Genomic DNA, 17,130 nt, shown 5'->3' on the forward strand with positions numbered 1-17,130 from the left:
TCAGTCACTCAGTCACTCACTCAGTCAGTCAGTCACTCACTCACTCACTCACTCAGTCACTCAGTCAGTCAGTCAGTCACTCAGTCACTCACTCACTCAGTCACTCACTCACTCACTCACTCACTCAGTCACTCAGTCACTCAGTCACTCACTCACTCAGTCACTCACTCACTCACTCACACACACACACTCACTCACTCACTCATGCACTCACTCACTCACTCACACACTCACTCACTCACTCACTCATGCACTCACTCACTCACTCACTCACACACACACTCACTCACCCACTCACTCACTCAGTCACTCACTCAGTCAGTCAGTCACTCACTCACTCAGTCACTCACTCAGTCACTCAGTCACTCACTCAGTCACTCAGTCACTCACTCACTCACTCAGTCACTCAGTCACTCACTCAGTCACTCAGTCAATCATCCATCTCTGTGTGGGCTACATTGCCCTCGAGAAGGTCAGAGGACAACCCACAGGAATTGACTCTTTCCTTCCACCGTGTGGGTTTTGGGGATTGAACTCATTCTTTAGCCTTGGCAGCAAGAGTGTTAGCTCATTGAGCCACCTCCCTGGCCTGATGCCTCGACTCTCAGTTATCAAATGATTCTCAGAGGCAGATGGGAGCAGTTCACAGAAGGAGAAGCATGTACCTAGGACTTATTGCACAGATACCGCAGAAGTGGAAGAGTCGAAGAAACTCCAGCTGAGTTCTGCTTTTACCCACCCATTGGCAGGCTGAGAAATATCAATAAAGTCAGAGCACAATTGGCAGGGGTCATGGTTTTACTTATGCACAGTGGGCAACTCACCAGGTGTGCTGAGACCATTTCCCGAAGGGCAATTCAGCAAAAACTCGTTTTAAAACTATGTCAGAACGCCCTGACCTAGAAATGAGCCCTGCAAGTTTATTCTGCAGGGAGCTTTGGATTTGATCTGACTTGTGAATGAGGCTGCCCAGCTCTGCCTTCATCCTCAAAACCAAAACTAGAACCGGGATGAATCTCCAAGCACACACTGGGCTTCCACGGAGCCATCAAACACCGCATTCTCAGACACTGCTTACGAATCCCGGAGCTTGAAGAAGCAGTAAATAGACCGGCTGGTCCGTTCCTGTGAGTGAGCTACAGAGGTAGCTTGAGACCACCAAATATAAAAGTGATTTGTTTCTGTCTTCTGTGCATTTGTGTTTCTGGAATTTTCTTTTAACCAGAGCCATATAACACTTTTATGTTAAAATAATATGGCGAAGTGACACTACAAAGAGATTTGTGACCCACAGGAGCTGCACAGCTGTCAGAGCACAGAGGAGAGGACGTGCTGGGACTCACTCTCAGGGGGTCGCAGTGTGGGCGATGTTTGGGACAGTTGGTCCAAAGCCTCTTCGTCCAGGGTGATCCCTGTCCTTGAGGAGGGTTGAGGACATGTAGGAATCTGTCTTGTCTAAGCAAAAGGCCCCCGTTCCTCCTCCAGGGTCAGAGAAGCAGAACACACAAGCACAATTGGGGTCTCCATCCGGAGCCAGATCAAACCAGTCATGTTGTGGAGCTGCCTCTTCCTTTGAGGACAAACACGGCTCCTGGCTCTTTCCCAAGTCCTGGAAGGCCCTACTCAAGTGTCACCTTTCCTTAGCTTCTTTCTTGGATTTTTCAATTTTTTTCTTTTAGAAACAAGGTCTCATGTAGTCCAGACTGTCTCAAATTCACTTTGTAGGTGAAGATGACCTTAACTCCTGCTCCTCCTGCCTCTGCATCTCAAGTGCTGAGATTTCATGTGTGCTGGGGATGGAAGCCCAGGCTGTGTTCAGCTAGATGAGCACTCAGTGTGCTCAGCCACTCATCGCCAGCCTCCGTGTTCTTCACACCTCTCCGAGACCAGGCTGCCCTTCTCGGAGACCCGTGCGCCTCTGCCTTCCAAGTGCTGGCTTAGAATTTCTCTGCAAAGCACCTTCCATAGCGGCTTGGGCTCTCGGCTGTGATGACAGTGGGGTCGTAGTGGACCCCAGCTCCCGATGATATGGCTTATAGTGTGTGCTCAGTGATATCAGTTTTTATTTAGTTACTTCTTAAAAGTTTGCGAGAGGATCTCCATTTGTAGCCCAGACTGGATTGAACTGTGAATCTCCTGCCTCAGTCTCCCCAGTGCCAGGACTGCAGGCTTGGCTTCATGAAACATTTACTGAGCAAATAACAACTGTGCCCCTCACAAATGGGTCAAAGGAGCTGAGAGGCATTAAGCCTCACTCAAGGACACACAACTGACAAGCAGAGCCACTGGGATGTAGGCCGGGGCTATTTCAAGCCATGTCTCGTTCATAGTGGAATCCGATGATTCGGAAAGAAGCCAGTGTTGGGGTTTGAGGGTGGAGTGGGCACTTTCCACGTGGTGGGTGAAGAAAGTCCGCTCCTTGCTTTGGTTCTCTTAGCTCCGCAGCTCAGTTTGTGACACCCAGTAGATACTCACAGCATGTCTGCTGACTGACAGAATGATGGGACTGGGTTGACAGTGGGAGAAAAGGTTTGATAGCTCTCCCTGCCCTGGACTCAGCTGTGTGGCAGGTGAAGCAAGCACCAGGAAACCACCCCACCTCTGAGAGAAGGATTCCCTTTCTGTTCCATTCCAGGGACACTGTCCTCCTGTCTGTCAGTCAGAGACTCAAATCATTGTGCTACATATCTGTGATGGAATTGGCACAGCCAACCTGAACCTGAGGTTTGCCCACGGTGGCTGGGGGTGGGGACATGATCTCACCCTATCCTGTCCTCATGTTTTCTGACATGTCAGTGTGGTTTCTTCTTCTTCTTCCTCTTCCTCTTCCTCTTCCTCTTCCTCTTCCTCTTCCTCTTCTTCTTCTTCTTCTTCTTCTTCTTCCTCCTCCTCCTCCTCCTCCTCCTCCTCCTCCTCCTCCTCCTCCTCCTCCTCCTCCTCCTTCTCCTCCTCCTTCTTTTCCTGCCCCCCTTCTTCTTTATAATCTTTTAGACAGGGTCTCTCTCTATGACTCCTGGAACTCACTGTGCAGACCAGGCTGGCCTCAAACTCACAGAGATCCTCCTGCTTCTGCTTCCCGAGTGATGCTGATATGTTCTGACTTCCTCAAATCTGCTGAGTCCTTTCACCTCTGGGACTTTGCACAGGCAAGCTCACTGGCCGGGACAACCCCCACCCTCTGCCTTCACTTAGCCTCCACAGCCTGGCCCCTTGGGGACTCCTTCCCCGGTCTCTGGCTTACCATTACTTGTTATCCCTGAGCCCTTTCTCTAGGGTGACAGGGTTTCTCCTGTCCCCACCTGCGATGTGACACTACGCCTATGATACCCTTTCTGGCACTTACTACTCCCCCCCGCCATGTTAGCTCAGATGTTTGTCACATATTGTGGTGGTTTGAGAATGGTCCCCATAGGCCCATATATTTGAATATTTAGTCACCAGGTAATAGAACTGTTTGGGGAGGACTGGGAAGTGTGGCCCTCTTGAAGGAATTTTGTCATGGGGGGGGTGGACTTTGCAGTTTCAAAAGCCCATGGCAGGCCCAGTCTCTCTCTGCCTCCTGCCCGTGGACTGCTATATAAAGCTCTTGGTTACTGCTCAGCACTGTGCCTGGCTGTTTTCCACCAACTGGTCATGGACTAGCCCTCTGAAACTGTATGCAAGCCCCAATTAAATTGTTTTTTTAAGGAAGGGTTGTCTCAGTCTTGGCGTTTCTTCACAGCCATAGAACAATAATTAAGACACACGTCCTGCACCAAGCTGCAGACTCCAAGGGAGCTCACAGCTCCAATGGTGGGTGCAGAACCCAGTCACCAGTGGATACTTATGGGTATTGGTAGGACGACTGATAGACCCTCATCAGTCCCTCGTGGCCAAGGATCTTGGCTGTCACCTGCAGGCCCGCACCACCCACTTCTCTCCACCAGGGGGCATCAGGCCACCTTAGTTGGTGGCTGGCATCAACTTTTGGTTCACATTGACTGAGTTCAAAAAACAAAACCAAACAGCACCAGCCACCTGCAAAGTCCAAACAACAGAAGAAACAGGGGCTAAGTCAGACCTTGTCCTCAGAGAAAAGGTAGTGCCACAGGCCACATGAAGAGGTCAAAAGAAAGCCACAGAACAGGCAGAGAGGCCTACACATCGTATCTCATAGAGGTCTGGATTCAGCATATGTAAAGAGTGTTTTCAGAACAAACAACAACCCAGTAGCCTCTTGATGGCAAAAGGTTTGAAGAGTCTTTCTTTGGAGACGGCGGCACACTGACAGCTGCCAAGCATATAAAAGTGTTTGAAAAGAGGTGAGGTACTTATCAGGAAACAAGAACGTGGTGAGATGCCTATAGACCCACTGTGCTGGTTATAGAGCACAGAAAACAGTGAATTGATAAGTGTTGGCAGGAGGTGGGGAGCGGAAGTGAAATGGCGCAGCTGCTGTGGGAAGTGTGGGCCTGTCGGGGTTAACGCCTCAGGATCATATTGAAGAGAAACAAAAACTTATTTCCATGTTCATAGCAAAGCAGTTACTTAGATAAAAGGTAGAACTAAATCTAACATCTCATGATGGACAGGTAAACAAAGCAGAACATAACACACGACCGAACAATACTCAGCCACAAAAAGGAACGGCATGCTTATCCATGCTAAGGATCTTGAAAACCCTGACTATTGGAAGCAGACAGACACAAAAGCCACGTGTGCTACCTCACAACAGAAACAAAGGTGACTGTAGGGCGTGGGCAGGGCGTTGTAGGTCTGACGAAGGCTTAGTGTCTAGAATACACAAAGACAACTGCAGCCATTACGCAGACTGCTGCGTGATTGCTGGACAGCAAGGTTCCTGCTGGACAGAGCGGCGGTGGCACAGACCCTACAACGTGATCAATGCCTGCAGGAGCCAGTGTCATGCGTTTTGTTACAACACAGTTTGGAAAATAAGAACCTTGTCCAAGGTTACTCCAGAGGACCTAGAGCAGTGGTTCTCAACCTGTGGGTCTTGACCCCTTTGGGGTTCGCATATTGGATATCCTGCAAATCAGATACTTGCATTATTATTCATGATGGTAGCAAACTACACTTATGAAGGAACAATGAAAGAATTTTATGGTTGGAGGTCACCATGCCATGCAGTCACAGTGCTAGTGGCCTCCCACCTCCTGGCTTGTGAACACTGGTGGTACCTGAGCAGACAGGCTCCCGGCTGCTCCAGTGGGGTTTGGAAGCATTGATACAGGTCAGAGTCTTGGCTCCCTGCAGTTCGTAGCCCAGGTGGCAGTGGAAGTGGGCCACCCCACCAGAGTGCAGATCCATCACCGTGACATCTCCGGCCTCGGGCCGGCGGGGGAAGCTGCAGCTCAGCATGAAAGCTGGGGAGGAAGGAGAAACGCAAGTGAATGAGCTGCAGACAGGGAAGCCAGCAACCCACATTCAGGCTGCAGCCTGGTGAGGAGGACAGAGGGGACCCTGGGGAAGCTGGGTGCTGGAGTTGCCAGCTTCATGGTTTCTCCACGTCAGTTTTCAAGGAGGCTTGGAACTTGCTGATTTGGCTAAGTCAGTAGGCCAGCAAATCCTAGAATCCACTGGAGTTACAGGTGTGCCCCGCCTTGCCTTTCATGTGGGTTCTGAACATGGAGGCCCAGTTCTCACATATGCATGGCAAGCTCTTTACCTGAGCCCTCTCTCCAGTTCCAAAATTATCTATGTTTTGTTCTTGGCTTTAAAAACCATTGCTCGCCGGGCAGTGGTGGCACACGCCTTTAATCCCAGCACTCGGGAGGCAGAGGCAGGCGGATCTCTGGGAGTTCGAGGCCAGCCTGGTCTGCAAGAGTTAGTTCCAGGACGGGCACCAAAGCTACAGAGAAACCCTGTCTCGAAAAACCTAAATAAATAAATAAATAAATAAATAAAATAAATAAATACCATTGCTCCCAAGCAGGGAGGAGGATTCTTTTGATTTAATCAAAATGCAACTGGGGTCCCTGGCACAAAAGCCCAAGAGTGTGGTTAGGTGTTAAGGGAAAGTGAGGCCAGTGTCTCCACCCGACTGGCTTCAGAGGACCCTACCCTGGTAGTGCAGCTGGAAGGTCCCGAGCCCATCATCCTGGAAGGTCCGGAAGTAGACAGAGATGGCGTTGGTGGGGCTACGGATCACCTGGCCCTCCACCAGGAGAGTCTGGTTGGCTAGGACTGTCAGGGTGGGGCCGTCCACCCCACGGATGGAAAGCAGTTCCCCCTCTGATAGGTTCACACTCTTCACCTGGAACACACAGGGTAGATAGAGAGCTGGGGCAGCAGGGATGCGGCTGGAGAGGGCACCCAGAGGCCCCTGTGAGTGGCGGCTTGGACACAGCACACTCCCTCCTGTCTGTATGAACTGGTGAGCTCGCAATGGAGGGCACTCTCTTTCTAGGTCCCTCCTGTCTGTGTGAACTGGTGAGCTGGCAAGTGAGGGTGCTCTCTTTCTGGGTCCCTCCTGTCTGTGTGAACTGGTGAGCTGGCAAGTGAGGGTGCTCTCTTTCTGGGTCTCTCTCAGCTTCCTCCCTCCTCACTGTGTCTGCACTCCAGGGCACCCCACCTTCCCCAGGCACTTGTTGCTGTTTACTTCTGTGCTCTATGTTGTAAGGGGTGAATGGCGGTACTGTGTACCCATGTGTACACACGGACATATGCCTTGTATGTGGTGCCTGCTTGTGTTTAATACGCATGGTGTTAGGGACTTCATTTCTGGGTAACACATCCCATGCTTTGCCAACATGTCATCTCTGTGTTCTCGGGCTTCAGTGGGACATGCACTTGTGGGAGGTCCCACTCTGTAAAACCAACCAAAATAACACTGGTCTGAGAAAAGATGTGACAGTAAGGCCACCAAGACTGGGCTACCTGCAGTTCTACTCCATAGCCCGTGTAGACCGTCACATTGTATGTGCACTCCAGGAAGCTGCCGAGAGGCTGAGGTGGGAAATCATTTGAGTCAATGTATCCCTCGGGCTCAGAGAAGCTCACGCTGCAGAGAGCTGTGGAAGGAACAAATGCTGCAGTCAGGACACGGGGCTGTGGCCAGGAGCCCACAGGTGGGCTGTGGAGTGGACGTCGACCTATGGGCTTAACTGTATGTCCACCAGACCCCATGTGCCCCTGGAGTCAACACAGAGACAAAACCAGGAATGACTCTGCTGCTGGGCAACAGGGAGGAGAAGAGAAGCTGAGAAGGGTGTCCGCGGAGGTGCAAGAGAGCCAAGAGTTCCACAAACTTGAGTAGGGATTGCTGTCTTGTTTTCATTGATGCCTGCTGACCTCTGTCCTCTCCTGATGGATGTTATAGGTCATCAGAGGGCAGCCCCATTCAGCCTTAGACAGAATGGCATTCCACTCCCATCTTTTAAAAATAATTTATTAAGACATATATTTTATGGATATGGTTCTCTACCTCCACGAACACCTTCAGGCCAGAAGAGGGCATCAGGTCCCATTATAGATGGCTGTGAGCTGCCCTGTGGGTGCTGGGAATCGAAGCCAGGCCCTCCTGAACACTACCAATGAGCCATCTCTCCAGCCTCCTTTCACTCTCATCTTAAAGGCAGGTAGATCAAAGCACTGGGAGGGTCAGTCGGGCCAGCTCACACAACACACTTTCAGACCCGGCGGACAGCCTTAGTTGTGAGGTACAGAGCACAGTGATCTGTTGAAATAAGAGCGGCGGGGCTGAGTCCCAGGCGCCCGGCCGCCCACATGGCTAGCTTAGCTTATGCCCTGAAATAATTACACGGAAACTGTATTCTTTTAAACACTGCCTGACCCATTAGTTTCAGCCTCTTATTGGCTAGCTCTTACATATTGATCTAACCCATTTCTAATATTCTGTGTAGTCCACAAGCTGGCTTACCAGGAATGATCTTAACCTGCGTCTGTCTGGCGTGGGAGAACCATGGCGACTCACTGACTCAGCTTCTTTCTCCCAGCATCCTGTTCTGTTTTCTCCGCCTACTGTGATCCCTAAACAATGGTGTTGGTGACAATGTTCTAAGCAGAGGACTTGACTGGGAGAAAAACAGAGGCCTGAAGGTGTCATTACCAGGAGCCTCCAACAATCTGACCCAAAGCTTACCTACTTTGGGCAAGTACATCTGGCTCCTGGTGTCAATCTCCACAGCCTGCATCAGCTCAAAGACCCCTGCTCTGTCATACAAAATCCGGTGATTTTGCACATTTTTGCTCTTCTCTCTGCTCCCTACTCCAAGAGGGTGGAGATGGCTTTGGCAGTTTGTTCCCCATAAACCTTTCTTGCTATCCATGGAGAGGCCCAGTTCTGCAGTTTCAGGGCACCCTCGCTTGCACAGAGAGCGGCTGCGATGCATGCTTGGCAGCTGTGGCCTCTCTCCATTGGAGAAGGATGCAGACAAAGAGAGGTACCAAGTGCAGGCCTGGAGAGCAGGCTCAGCAGTCTGCTCCCTGCTCCAGCCCTTCTATAGGAAGCTGTAGAAACTGAACATCCTGCTCCCTTACCATGTCAATCATCTATAGCGACACCGCCTCCCCATGACGACAGAAGGCTGTGGGAGCTGTTCTCCTATGGTTTAGGGAATACGATGAGGAAGAAGTCTGAGGCTCATAGAATGGATACAACTAACTTCTCTGACATCTTTGTATCCGTGGTTGGCTGACTCTACAGAGAAACCGGAAGACAAGAAGGGCCGCTATCCTGGAAAAGCCAGGGCACTTCCGGTGAGGGCGTGGCTCCGTAGTATGGCCCTTGTTCTATTCCCAGGACACCCGTGGACACACACACACACACACACCCTCTCAAAACAAAGTAAAAGGACGGCTGGAGCGGTAGCTTGCTCTCCCTCCAGGAGCAAGGCCGTGATTCCATGCCCTCTGGAAAGCACAACAAGGGTAGGAGGTGAGTGTGGCCTACCTGGGGCCTGCTCCGTGGTGATGATGGTAGTGGTGATAATGGTGGACGTGGTGGTCTCCTGGCTCTCTTCGGAAGCAGACCCGGTCAGCTCATTGTCACCCTTGTCCTGCAGGCTCCCCGGGCTGCTGTCGTCGGGGGCCTGTGCAGGCTCCGGGCTGTTCGGGAGCGAGGTCACCAGTGTGGTGAAGGGCACTATCTGCAATGGAGCAGGCTCTGTGGGCTGTTCAGGGTCCCCAGGCACACGCGGCTTTGTGGTGGCTGAGGCAGGGGACCCTAGTCTCTGCAGAGTTGTCGGGGTGACCAGGGGCCTCAGCTGCTTCCGGGCCGAGTTGAGTTGCTTCAGGGACGGCAGGCCCTTCCTGAGGGCTGGGGTGTGTGGGACACTGCCCTCATCAGGGAGTGCAGGGGGCAATGACCCCTCCAGCATTTCCAGTGCTTTCTGGGATGGCAGGGGTCCTGGGACTACTGATGTCACCCCCTCTTCCATGTTGCTCTCCAGCGAGGCAGAGGGCAGGAGGTAGGCTGTGGAAGGGTGTGTGTCTCCCTCTGGACCACCATCTGGGAAGAGGGGGAGAAAACATAGCCATTAGGTTGGGTCTGCCTCACCTGTCACCTGTGAGGGTGGCATCTAAAGGTGACACCCCAGACCAGATAGGGACCATTAGTTCCCTTCTTTCCTTTCCTCACTTCCTCTGTTTCTCTTTCCAGAAGAGTTGGGGGTCCATCACCCTGGGGCCCACTAAAGGTTAAGCCTACAGAAGTCAAGGACACCAGCTTCATGGTGGTGGGATGGAGGTGCCTCATGGTGGCAGTGAGGGTACTTCACGGGACATCACAGCAGACACGGGTATTTGCTGATTGGTTCGGAGGCAGATTCATGAGGGATATGTGACTACTGGCAGAGAGGCCTAGTGCTGGGAATGAGCTTGCCTTACAACGAGGAGCATGGAAGAGGAGGTCTAGGGCCAGAGCTGGCAAGGGTGGGAGGGTTGGCGGGGCCTGTGGATCTTGCCATTCTGTGATTTATTTCTATCTTGAAAGTAAAGCATGGCCCTCGAGTTCCAGTGGAAATATGTCACAGTAAACTGCTGGCAAGCTGCAGGCTCATGCCCCACCCAGCTTCATAGCTTAGCAACCTCGCGCCCTGGAGTGAGTGCTCTTTGATCGCTTTGCTGACCCCCACACAGCAGTATTAGGCTGCCTGCGGCTCCCAGTGCCACTAGAGAAGACAGTGCCACACACTGCCAGCCCAGAAAAGGTCTGAACTCCATTGAAGGCTCTTACTAAAGAGGTATGGCTTTGGCAGCATCACTGGTTTTCCTTCCAATGGTTTAAAAATTAGTGCTTTATCTTTTTGTTGACAGAGGATTAAAATGTTCTCACCATCGATAATGAACAAACAATGGCACAGTGAGAAAAGACAGCAGGCTTGAATGTTTGTGGGGCAAGTTTGGACTTCAGCACGCCGCTCTAAGAATACAAACTTTAGGCCGGTGGTGGTGGCACACCTTTAATCCCAGGACTTGGGAGGCAGAGTCAGGTGTGAGTTCAAGGCCAGCCTGGTCTACAGAGTTCCAGAATAGGCACCAAAGATACATAGAGAAACCCTGTCTTGAAAAACAATCAAGCAAGCACACAAGCAAATAATATAAACTTTAGAGTCAAACTGCTTGGTTTCTTTCTCTGTCTTCTTTTCCTTTTAGAGATGATGTCTTCTGTAGCTGCTGTGTGCCTGAAGCTCGTTATGGAGCTGAAGATTCCAGGTCTCACGATCCTCCCTCCCTCCACTTCTGTAGTGCTCGGATTGCAGGTGTGCTGCCATGCCCAGGTTTAGGTGGCGTCAAAGCCCACGATCCTCCCTCCACTTCTGTAGTGCTAGGATTGCAGGTGTGCTGCCATGCCCAGGTTAGGTGGCGTCAAAGCCCAAACCCAGAGCCTCATGCTAGGTAAACACTCAACCCACTGAGCCACTAAAACAAGGGAGCAGGAAAAGAGAGAGAGAGATGCTGCCCTCAGTTTGCTTCCTTCTTTCCCTATTCAGCCCGGGACCCCAGCCATCCACTCCAGCTGTCTGTATTTAGGATGGGTCTTCTCAGCCCATTCTCTTTGAGAATGTTCATGGCATCCGTCTTAGGGTCATTATGGCTGTGATAAACACCAAGACCAAAGCGACTTAGGGGAGAAGAGGGTTATTTGTCTTATGCGTCCACAACATAGTCCATCACTGAAGGAAGTCAGGACAGGAACTCAAGCAGGACGGGAACCTGGAGGCAGGAGCTGATGCAAAGGCCACGGAGGGGGGCTGCTTACTGGCTTGCTCCTCTTGGCTTACTCAGGCTGCTTTCTTATAGAACCCAGGACCACCAGCCCAGGGGTGCCACCACCCACAGTGGTCTAAGCCCTCCTCCAACAATACTGATTAAGAAAATGCCCTACAGCTGGATCTTATGGAAGACGTTTCTTATTTTCATTGTCAGCCCCAGGATTTTTCTACACAAACAGTGTCATTTTTAAATTGTTTTTATTGAGCTATATATTTTTTCTACTTCCATCCTGCCCTCTGCCATGATCCATATGCTCCCGATTTACTCAGAAGATCTTGTCTTTTTCTACTTCCCATGTAAATTAGATCCATGTATGTCTCTCTTAAGGTCCTCTTTGTTGTGTAGGTTCTCTAGGGTTGTGATTTGTAGGCTGGTTTTTTTTTGCTTTATGTCTAAAAGGCACGTATGAGTGAGTATATATGATACTTGTTTTTCTAGGTCTGAGTTACCTCACTCAATATGATGTTTTCTAGAGCCATCCATTTCCTGCAAATTTCAAGATGTTGATATTTTTCTGCCATGTAGTACTCTTAATTGTGTAAATGTCCCACATTTTCCATATCCATTCTTTGGTGGAGGGGCATTTAGGTTTATTTTAGGTTTTGGCTATGACAAACAATTCTGCTATGCACATAGTTGAGCACATGTCCTTGCGGTATGATTGAGCATCCTTTGGGTATATACGGAAAAGTGGTATTGCTGGGTCTTGAAGTAGGGTGTTTCCTAATTTTCTGAGAAATCACCATACTGATATCCAAAGTGGCTGGACTAGTTTGCACTCCCACCAGCAATGCAGAAGTGTTCCCTTTACCCCACAACCTCTCCAGCATAAGTTGTCATCATTTGATCTTGGCCATTCTTACAGGTGTAAGATGGAATCTCAGAGTTGTTTTGATTTGCATTTCTCTGATTACTAAGGATGTTGAACATTTTCTTAAGTGTCTTTCAGCCATTTTAGATTCCTCTGTTGAGAGTTCTCTGTTTAGGTCTGTACCCCATTTTTATTGGATTATTTGTTCTTTTGATGATCAATTTTTTGAGTTCTTCGTATATTTTGGAGATGAGCTCTTTGTCTGATGTGGGGTTGGTGAAGATCTTTCCCCATTCTGTAGCCTGCCATTTTGTTTTGTTGACTGTGTCCTTTGTTTTACAGAAGCTTCTCCATTTCAGGAGGTTCCCTTTATTAATTGTTTCTCTCCATGTCTGTGCTACTGGAGTTATATTTAGGAAGTGGTCTCCTGTGCCAATGCATTCAAGTGTACTTCCCACTTTCTCTTCTGTGAGGTTCAGTGTGGTTGGTTTTATGTTGAGGTCTTTGATCCATTTGGACTTGATTTTTTGCATGGTGATAGATATGGATCCATTTTCATTCTTCTACATGTTGATATCCATTTATGCCAGCACCATTTGTTGAATATGCTTTCTTTTCTTTCCATTTTATATTTTTTGCTTCTTTGTAAAAAAAAATCAGGTGTTTATAGGTATGTGGATTGATATCTAGGTCTTTGATTTGGCTCCATTGGTCCTCCTGTCTTTTTTTTTTTATGCCAATACCAGGCTGTTTTTCAGTACTGTAACTCTGTAGTAGAGTTTGAAGTCAGGGATTGTGATGCTTCCAGAAGTTCCTTTATTGTACAGGATTGTTTTGGCTATCCTGGCTTTTTTGTTTTTCCAGATGAAGTTGAGTATTGTTCTTTTGAGGTCTGTGAAGAATTTTGCTGGGCATTGCTTTTGATAAGATTGCCATTTTTACTATGTTAATTCTACCTATCCAAGGGCATGGGAGATCTTTCCATTTTCTCGTGTCTTCTTCAGTTTCTTTCTTCAAAGATTTAAAGTTCTTGTCATATGGGTCTTCCACTTGTTTGGTTAGAGTTACTCCATGATATTTTATGTTATTTGTGGCTACTGGAAGGGGTGCTGTTTCTCTGATTTTTTTTACCCCATTTATAATTTGTATAAAAGAGGGCTACTGATATTTTTGAGTTAATCTTGTATCCTGCTACATTGCTGAAATTATTTGAACTGTAGAAGTTCCTTGGTAGAATTTTTGGGGTTGCTTATCATATCATCAGCAAACAGTGAGAGTTTGACTTCTTCTTTTCTGATTTGTATCCCCTTGATCTCCTTTTGTTGTCTTATTGCTCTAGCTAGAACATCAAGAACTATATTGAATAGATATGGAGAGAGTGGACAACCTTGTTTTGTTCCTGATTTCAGTGGGATTGGGAAGCAGTTTCTTGATTGAGGTTCCTTCCTTTCAGATGACTCTAGCTTGTGTCGAGTTGGCCTAGAACTAGCCAGAACAGCACATCTTAAGTTGGAAAACACTAAGCTGAGCCATGGCACATATGCAGTTTCTTCAATGAAGGGTTGGCCTTGCAGCTGCTCAGAAGAGCTGTGGAAGAGCTCCGGTCTGCTCGTTTGTCTAGTGGGGCTACTCTCTGCTGCTCATTGGAGCTGCCATCCCTTAGCAAGCCAATGTGCAGGGCTTTTAGGAGATTTGTGTCCCGCTAGCACTTAGCAGGTGCCAGCTGCAGCCGCCACCTCTCCTTGTGGAAATCATAGCATGTCCCTCTGCAGGAAGCCATAGCAGCATGAGTGACCCCAGGAGAGAACTTGAGAGATTCCCTGTGTGGACAGAGATCTTGTCTGTTTTCTGCAGACAGACACTGCCTAAGTCAGTCTCTGGCCTGTCGGGTGCTGCCATCTAAATTGGTTTGAGTGGCGACTGGAATGTCTGGTTAACTTTCATGGTGCTGGTGCACAGGTGTGATCACCATGAACCCCAACAGTTGCAGGTGGCAGCAACCAATGCACCTGTTGGATGAAGCTGACCATTGGTCAGCATTCCTTCCAGAACATTGGGTTTGGGAATCGAGGAGGAGGGGCTTGGTGATGAGAGAGTAGACTATGTTCATCTAGGAGCTAAACATGGATTCCCAGTCCAGCACCGAGACTTCAGTGATGTGGGTTCAATGCCTGCCAGAGGCAGTTGCCTCCCCGGGGGGACCCGGCTCATTCAGCTTTCCACAGTTCAGCTCCCTCTGTGAAGAACGAGCTCTTCTGAGAGGGATGTGCCGAAAATCAGCGGTCCAGCAGTCACCAGGGCTCTTATCTCGTGGCTGATGGTGGCTGTCTTTGTAGATGGTGGACCGAGAAAAAGGTCATGGGACTTTTTCGGAGGAGGTGACAGGTCAGGGTACCCAGTCCAGGAGGCCCACTGGGCTTGGATGTACAGAGTTTGGCTGCAGGTGGGGTGGGGACTCTGAGCAGAGTTCCTTCGTGGGCTGTGCCCTCTGGTGTAGAGGCTTTGTCTCCTTGTCTCTCTCCACAGGTCGAGTGTGCAGTCCGGCAGGATGAGGTCAGGGCTGCCAGCTCCTATACTGTGGGAATGGAAGCAGCTAGTCGCTGACATCCTGTCTTGATGACTCTGCAGAGTCAGGCAATGTGACTGATGAGCTGTTGGGAGCTGCGGCCGGCTCAGCTAGCCCTTCATAAATACATCTTGTCCTTCTAGTCACAGGGAGGCTGGGAAGGGTGAGGAGGGATGAAAGGAAGAGGGTGTGTGGAGGAGGGGGTGCTGAGGGGAGCATCTGTAAGTATGATTGGGAGGGTAAGTGGTACCAGAGCAGGAACAGGAACCAGGGTTTCACCCCTTGACCACAGTGGCAGTGACAGGCCAGGTCTTTTTCTTTGATGGCTATTGGATTGTGGCTGGTGGCAAGGTGGGATTGTGTCTTGTGCTGTTATCTGTTGCTCCATTTCCCTCTTTGTTAGCCTCATTAGGAAGGAAGTTATGTTCCTGTCCCTTAGAGAAACAAAGATCGGGGACACAAGGTGCTTTTTAAGGCCACACAGCAAAGCCAGAGTCTGCTGTAGAGTTACCGGGACTCAGAGTGAGCTGTTTGCCATTCTGCCCCCTCCCCACCCCAAATGTGCTGCCCTGTCCTTCCACATGGCTTCAAACCCCAGGCAGATCTCCCGCCTCCATCTTCCTGAAGGAACCAGGGTGCCATGTTAACTGGCATCTTTCCCCACCACACATTCAAAGCGGTCTTCTGGGAGTCCTATCTTTCTAAACCTCCGATAAATCTTACCCTCTTCCCAAATTCTGAGGTGTGGGAGTGCATCTTGGGAAGCTGAGGATTAAAAACAAAACAAAACCATGCTTGTGCATAAAGAAAAGACAATCTTCATGTATTGCTTGTGGGTATTTACAGCTGTGACTTCAATGGCCAATTTGAAACAGTTGGAATCCCTGGGACAAAGTCCCCAGGAGGGATTGTCTGCACTGGGCTAGCCTGTGGGCCTGATGGGGAGGGCAGTCTTCATTACTGTAACTGCTGTGGGAATACCCAGCACCACCACTCCCTAGGCAGGAGGACCTGGCCTGTGTAATAGAGGGGACAGCAATTTGAGCTCAAGCAAGCAAGCGGGCAGCGTGACCGCCACCATGACTTCTTGCAGCGATGGACTGTGGAACCCTTAATAATCCCTTTCTCCCCTAAGTTGCTGTTTTTATCAGGGTATTTTAATCACTGCAACAGAAAGGAAATTAGAAAAACCGGGGACAGTGTGATCATTTGCTACAGCACACAGTGATGAAACCATGGCAACTAGCAGTCTGTCTTCTCAGGTAGCTGGGTTGACCCTGCATTCCTGCTCCTCTTGCCTCCGCCGCCCAAGTGCTGCCACACCTGGTATATACAGTCCTGGGGATTGAACCTGGAACTGTGCATACCAGTGGAGGATGTTACTGATGGAGCTAAAACCCCAGCCCAAACCTGATGACCATTCCTATGTATTGGGAATCTTTGGATTCTCTCGCTATCTCAAAAAAAAAAAAAAAGATGTAGTTTATTCCCAATTATGGGTGTCTCTCTGTGTATGTGCATGTTAGTGCAATGCCAGAGGAGGCCAGAAGAGGGCAATGTGCCCTTTGGTGTTACAGGCAGCTGTGAGCTACTCAACATGGGTGCGGGGTCACAACTCAGGTCCTCTGCAAGAGTAGTGAACACTCTTGACACTGAATGTCTCCAGCCTCTGGCCTCTCTTTTCAGCCATTTTGAAATGTGTCATAGGTTGTTGCAGGTTGCAGAGCCCCTACTGCGCCCCAAACACCGTCATTGAGATTTCCAACTACCCACATTTCTATCTTCATCTGGACAGCTCACCTTTTTATTGCTATCTCGTAGGAATCCATGACACTAGTGCCACAAATGAACAAGGCATGTGGAATCTGCCTCCAGTGTTGAGCTAATTTTACTTACTACCTCACCCTCTTGTCCCACCCATGCCCCTTCAAGTGTCAGAGTCTGCCTTCTAAGGTGGCACAGTCCATTGTGAACTCAGAGCACAGTGGCTTTGTCCTTCTGCCTGACAGCAGCCATCTTCACTAGTTCAGTGTCTTGCCCGTGCCACGTTGGTATTAGCCATCAGCCTGCAAGTACCTCAGAGACAGTGTTTGCATTTCCTTTAAGTACTGCCCAGGACATGAGGGTAGATCTACCTTCACATTTTGAGGAATCTCCAAACCCTCTCTATAATGGCCTTGCTTATCTGTGTTCCCACAACAGGATGTGAGTGCTGCCTCGTCATGACAATGCTTATCTGTGTTCCTGCAGCAGAGTGTGAGTGCTCCTTCTCCATAGTGGCCAAACTTACTCGTGTTCCCACAGCAGGATGTGAGTGCTCCCTCTTTATAATGACAATACTTATCTGTGTTCCTGCAGCAGGGTGTGAGTGCTCCCTCTCCATAATGGCCAAACTTACTTGTGTTCCCGCAGCAGGGTGTGAGTGCTCCCTCTCCATAATGGCCACACTTATCTGTGTTCCCGCAGCAGGGTGTGAGTTCTCCCTCTCCATAATGGCCACACTTATCTGTGTTCC

The 17,130-nt window shown here is 49.6% G+C and overlaps 1 protein-coding gene across 3 annotated transcripts in view; it reads right to left on the minus strand.

Moving 5' to 3' along the window:
- Sez6l (seizure related 6 homolog like) overlaps window positions 1–17,130 on the minus strand; it is a 166,649-nt gene that overhangs the window by 51,771 nt on the left and 97,748 nt on the right. For all 3 annotated transcript variants that reach the window (XM_026783830.1, XM_026783827.1, XM_005344233.3), the window contains exons 2-5: window positions 8,915–9,472; window positions 6,880–7,013; window positions 6,064–6,256; window positions 5,181–5,366 (exon numbers count right to left, since the gene is read on the minus strand). In XM_026783830.1, the coding sequence (XP_026639631.1) occupies window positions 5,181–5,366; window positions 6,064–6,256; window positions 6,880–7,013; window positions 8,915–9,472 (1,071 nt within the window). The remainder of the gene's footprint in view (window positions 1–5,180; window positions 5,367–6,063; window positions 6,257–6,879; window positions 7,014–8,914; window positions 9,473–17,130) is intronic.

Source organism: Microtus ochrogaster, chromosome 2, assembly GCF_000317375.1.
Source record: "Microtus ochrogaster isolate Prairie Vole_2 chromosome 2, MicOch1.0, whole genome shotgun sequence".
In the NCBI taxonomy this organism is placed as follows: domain Eukaryota; kingdom Metazoa; phylum Chordata; class Mammalia; order Rodentia; family Cricetidae; genus Microtus; species Microtus ochrogaster.